The sequence below is a fragment of the Ananas comosus genome, linkage group 19, assembly GCF_001540865.1.
Source record: "Ananas comosus cultivar F153 linkage group 19, ASM154086v1, whole genome shotgun sequence".
NCBI lineage: Eukaryota > Viridiplantae > Streptophyta > Magnoliopsida > Poales > Bromeliaceae > Ananas > Ananas comosus.
The window spans coordinates 3,924,920-3,931,195 of record NC_033639.1 but is presented as its reverse complement, the minus strand read 5'-3'; the positions used below and the strand labels follow the sequence as shown (position 1 = coordinate 3,931,195).

Genomic DNA, 6,276 nt, shown 5'->3' with positions numbered 1-6,276 from the left:
CCATTATCCTTGAAAAGTTACCTGTATCCTATAATAAAGATGTATATTCTGACAACTATCAAATCAACGCTGTATTAACCCACTAGCACAGTAGTTTTAAACTCACCCTCTTTTTATTTTTTTTCAACCCCTACTATACACACCACAGTGTCGGCCTTCTCCTCTCTCGCTCCTCTCGCTCTCCACATCTCTTCTCTCCATACATGAGTACACAAATCTCTCGTGTTTCTCGCTCTTTCCCTGCACAATGACCTCTCGCCATCTCTCCCTGCATAGTTTTACTTCCTCTCGCTCTCATCTCTCTCTTTCTCTCTCTCCGCTTTGCTCGCCGCTCGCGCTCCAGATACAGTCCATTCTGGGCATGTTCGCAGGCGAAGCGCGCCGATAGAAGCTCCTGTCCCCAACCGTCCTCGAAGGTGCCCATCTCGCTCACTGCTCACATTGGTAGAGGTATCGCCGTCTCAACTGGCTCAACTGTCACATCCTAGACTGTGACGCATTCTTGCATCCTAGTGTCCCGAAATGGGCAACGATTTCGAGCTAATTCGCTACAACCGAACAAGGATCTACTCACAACAGGAATATTTTTAATTTCTATAATCTTTTTATTCTAATTTAAATTTAATATAGCAATTTATCATTTGAGAGGTTTAGGTTGAGTAGTGTTCTTCTGTGCGTGCTGGCGCGATTCCTCACTGACTAACTGATTCATTTTATTTAGGGTTACTCAGCTGGTCTATACATTTGTTGGCATTTTGTAAAAATACAAGCATTTAATATTTTAGCCAAAGTAACACACATATATTTCTGCATTTTATAAATTTTTTTTAGTTATGATAGAAAAATCTATTAGGGTTTACTAGTATAATATAAGGTATAAAAAGCATGTTTGGGTTACTAGTATATTCTCTTATTCTATACATTGAATACTTGTATTGAAATTAATTTGTTGATTGCATATATGTATTGTTGCTAGAAATGTATGCATACATCTTTACTCTATCATACAGGTTTAGTCCTTAGAGCATAAGAACCACTCTAATTAAACCACTTTTATAGAATTTGTTTGCGACATATACTGCTTGATAATCTGACACGTCTTATGGCATAAAAGAACACTTACACTAATAGAACACTATTATTAAGCTTTAGGTTGTAAACACTCTTTGTCATAAGAGAACGCACTCTATTGAATTAATAGAATACTTTATCAGGTTTATAGTGCGAACATTGTATGCATTGTTAATCTTTCTCCTTATGACTTAAGAGAACCCATTCTTAAAGCTTCACAAAACACTGCTATCAGTTGTAGGCTTTTTAATGTGGAACGAGCGCTGCCGAACTTCTGCCCGATGGAGTGGAGTGCCCTACGAGCGAGAGCGAGAGAAAGAGAAAGGGGAGAGCGCGAGATGACGAGAGAGGTGACGAGAGAGGCGCGAGATCAAGAGAGAGGTGAGGGAGCGAGCGGGACCGAGGGAGCGAGCGGGACCGAGAAGGAGGTGTAGGGGAGAGAGAGAGAGAGAGATGTGTAGTAGGGTTTAGCTTTAGGAAGAAAAAATAAAAAGGGGAGTGAAGTTAGCTGCTACTGTGCTAGTGATCTAATAATAGCCGTTGGATCATACGGGTGTAGGATATACACCTTCCTATAGGAGTACAGGTAGACTTTTCCAAAGAAGAATAATTAAAGACCCCTGTACTATAGAGCTCTTTAAGTGTGTATCTCCCCCATAATTTTGTAAGAACTTACTATACAAATAAATTAATTTTTCTTTTCTAGTTATGATAAATGAGAATTGAGATTGAAAAATACAATGAACCTATATTTGGTTTGTATTGTTTTAAATTTTCATCCGTCAAAATAGAAAAAAAAAATAATTTATTATATTTTAAAATTTTATAAGATAATATGCCAGACAAACAATAAATACGGATACGATAAGTATCTAAATAATAAAGTTTACATAGTCTTTAACAAAAAAAAAAAAAGAAAACATTTATAAAGCCAAAATTTAAAATTTAGTAGTCTGTTTACCAAAGGTTAATTAAAGTACAGTAAGTTTTCATAAATACTCTCCAATAAAAAATAGTTGAGGGCGCCGCATCAGAATGGGCTATAGGTGAGGGGTTCTGTATACATTTTTACCAACAATATTCTAATAAGAAAAAGATTTGATCGGATGCCAATCATATACAGGAACGAATTTTTGTGCTTTTCCTAAAGCGGCACCAAGTCACATCAATTTGAAAAATGCTTCTTTCTTCTTCTGCAATACCTGTATATTAATTTGCTTGTCCCCTACTCCTCCAAACGTAGAATAGTACCAAATCTCTTTTCATTTATTCCCATGTGACAAAATCCCTTCATATATTACAGTTTCTCTTCTATAAAATAGCCCAGGTTCCATTCCACCAACCGCACTCAACACCCAACATTCTCTCTCTTCTTTTCTGATCACAAAAATCTAGAAGAAAGAAAGAAAAACAAAATAAAAGGGTACGTGCATGATGCCTACAGCCAAAGCCAAAGCTTCCGGCAGGCCGAGGCACCGGTCCTTGTGCGAGAAGTCGGCGGCGATCGCGGTGAACATCGTCAAGACGTCGTCGCTCGTCCTCGCGAAGATGGCGCTGGGACCGCCACAGTCCTCCTCCGCAGCAGCCCCGGCGAATCGAAACCGCAGTCACGGTATTCCGCCCGTCGAGGCGTCTGCGCCTTCCCCTGCAGCTGCAGCTGCAGATGCAGATGATCATCAGACGGATACAAGGAGCACCGTGGCTGCCGCGACGGCGCCGATGCCGCACCCCACGAAATCCTACGTGAAGGAGCCCGACATAAAACTAAAAGCTGAAGAATATATCAGGATGGTTCGCGAGAGGCACTTCTCCGATGCGACCGCCAGCGCTGCCGACCTCGCGAACTGCATCCCGCCACCGCCGCCGCCGCCGCCGCCGGCCGTCCGCAAGTGGTCTGCTCACGCTTTTGGCCGTTAAGTCAATTCCTAGCATGCAGCTGGAATAAAAGTCTCCGTACAAGTTATATACGTATTATTATAAAGTTGAAAACTGGATAAATAAAAGCTAGAAGAACCCTTCTGGAAGTGCAGGACAAGCGTTTACTTTTACTCATCGTGACGATCCACAACGTTATATATAATTTTAGACTATTTGAATATTTTAATATCTTTAATTTTATAATGAATTAATATTTTTGCCTACTGATCAAGTAGTCTTCAATTCATCTTATATATTAGTCATTAAAATAATTTCAAAAATGACAAAATTTAATTTCTCAAATATTCAAATCGTCTCAATCATATCTGAAGGTATTAATCATTGGTTCGAATACTCTATCAATTAAAAAACATGGGAAAGTAAGCCATTTGCTTTACTTTCAAAAGTATCTCCATGCTTATAAGTTCATATGTTGTGGCATAAGTTAAGACAGTTTTAATTGTTTCTCAACTGCTATTTATGTTTTGAAATGTTGTCGTCATGATTTTTTTTTTTTACTGGGCAATGGGATTACTTTATTACTTTTATAATTAATTGCACTATTGGTCTTTAATATTTATCTAGTTTTTGACTTTGGTCTTTACTTCTTCTCTTATATGCGCACCTATTGCGCTAAGCTCGAACATCTCTGCCTCGCACGCAACACGTACTATTAATTTCTTCTCGATCGAGCATTTAGCATCCTTGGTGCTGAACTAGGTGTTAGATTTAGTATTAATTTGTAATTTAAAATTTTCATCTTATAAGATAATTTTATTAATCCTTAATTTATTTTAATATATTTGGTATTATTTCATAATTTGAAATCTTATTCTATGTGAAAACTTTTTTGGACAATTAATTTGGTGACAGTAGCTTAAATCAAGGAGATGTCATTCTCCTTGATTCACGCTTTCGTAGTGATCACTAATTATGATCATTAATATTTGGTCCTTACCAAATTCTCTTTTGAACCACATATGTATGGGACAAGAGAAAGAGTCTGAGAGAGAAAGAACGGAGCCTTCATAATCAGTACTACAATTTTTGAGAAATTAATTACTTTGATCCTCTTTTCTAAGTTGTTTTCTAACTGAGATCCCTAAAGCTGGAATAGACTTAATTAGCACTTCTCTGAAGCCGCGCCGACGGAGGAGATTCGGGAATTCCGAGGGAGCTGTATCGCTAGAGCGAACCGCCGCGTAGCCTCGCCGTGGAGGGGCAATTCTGTCTCTAGGACAGTGCTTCGTGCATGCCTCATTCCAAGCCGGCCCGATTTTAATTTATTTCTTGCATGATCTTATTATATACGTATATAGATATTTATTTATTTACTAATTTATTTTTGAATTATTTTAAATTAATTAGAAAACGGATCAAATATTTTACAACACTACTTATGCGCCATTAAACTCTTTCGAAAACTCGCAAAATCGGCGCGTACGTACGTTATATGAGTAGTTAGGGCTTTATTGGAATTGAAGTGAGCTAAATTAATGAAAATTTGAATAGTTGGGATCTAACTAAAACAATATAGATTTAAGGAATCTAATAGCAGCAAAAAAAAAAAAATTAGGAACTGAACTGTATACCATGATAAGGATTAGGGACAGATAGTGCAATTAACCCATTATTCCTTTTAGCATTAATTTTTATAAATTAAAATTTTGTATGATTGAATATGGGGTAAATTGCATTCTTACCCCCTAAACTTTTGGCGAAGTTTCACTTTACCCCTCGAACTCCTAAAATGGACATCTAACACCCTAAACTCTAATATTTCGTTCATGTTACCTCTTTCGTCAGCTTTCCGTCAAACTCCGTTAACCGGAAGCTGACGGAAGGAGTAAAACGAATAAAATATTAGAGTTTAAGGTGTTAGATGTCTATTTTAAGTGTTTGGGGGTTAAGTGAAACTAGCCAAAAGTTCAGGGGGAAACAATGCAATTTACTCCAATTTTTACTATAAATTATTTTTATATTTTTATTTTAAAAATTTTTAATTGGCTGAAATAAAGTACAAAAATTTTATTTAAGTATATTTTCTAGAACAATGTTTCTAAAGATAAAAAGGGTAACAATGCAACGGGATAAATTGCACTACTACCTCCTGAACTTTTGGCGAGTTTCACTTAACCCCCCAAACTTCTAAAATAGACATTTAACACCCTAAACTCTAATATTTCATTCGTTTCACCCCTTCCGTGAGTTTCCGGTTAACGGAGCTTGACGGAAAACTGACGGAAGGGGTAACATGAACGAAATATTAGAGTTTAGGGTGTTAGATGTCCATTTTAGGAGTTCAAGAGATAAAGTGAAACTTCGCCAAAAGTTCAGAGGGTAACAATGCAATTTACCCATTGAATATGTGACCGAACATGCACGCAGATCACTCGAAGCAGGAAATAAATTTGAGTCACATTTTTTGAAGGAGGAAGAGCTATCAACTTATTGGAAAAGTTCTTTAAAATACGCAATCAATTCACTAAAAGCATACAGACATAGTGCTCACGGGTTTTGATTATGACTCGGCCCAACTAGCCTCATGCCACCTCGAGTATGACTCGACCCAATCCAGCCTTATGCCATTTCGAACATGACTCTGTTCAACATGACCTCCCACCACAAGGTAAGATGCTGGCTAATTTAAACCAACAATTCTCTCTCATGCATCTGCACACAGTCACAGCATTCGAAAATTGAACTCGTGGCCACTGGCTCTTATGCCACTTGTCGAATCATTGGCGTTAATCATTAATCCCAAAATCTTGAGCTATAAGAAATACACAATCAATTCACTTAAAACGTATAGACACAACGCTCACGGATCTCGATTGTGACTCGGCCCAACCAACCTCATACCACTTTGAGTATGACTCAGCCTAACCCAGCCTTACGCTATTTCGAACATGACTCAGCCCAACATGACCTCCTGCCACAGGACAGGATGCTGACCAATTAAGCCAAGAATCTCCCCTTTCGCTGTCACACTCCGGGGTTTCCTTTTGAAAGCCGATTCGAAATCGAGCTATCTTTATAAATCAGAGTAAATAAAAAATTGCCCTTTTTTTTAAACCTTGACCCCCAAGGATGCACCAGACTCGTCACAAATAAAGAAAATTTTCGAAAACGAATGGACAGTCCCTTTTGTATTTGCACGGCGTAGCACATAGTATAATTATCAACCATGACCTCCACTCACACAAACAATAATCATGAGTCGCAAAGATTATCATTTCACAACATACAGCTAGTCGTTCTTAGTCGCAACCATTCCACGTCAAATTC

The 6,276-nt window shown here is 38.1% G+C and overlaps 1 protein-coding gene across 1 annotated transcript; it reads left to right on the top strand.

Moving 5' to 3' along the window:
- Positions 2,387-2,928, top strand: LOC109725009 (the record flags this gene model as incomplete). The annotated part of the gene is given in 1 exon segment (XM_020254048.1): positions 2,387-2,928. A coding segment is annotated over 1 exon segment (426 nt), but the record flags the coding sequence as incomplete, so codon positions are not given.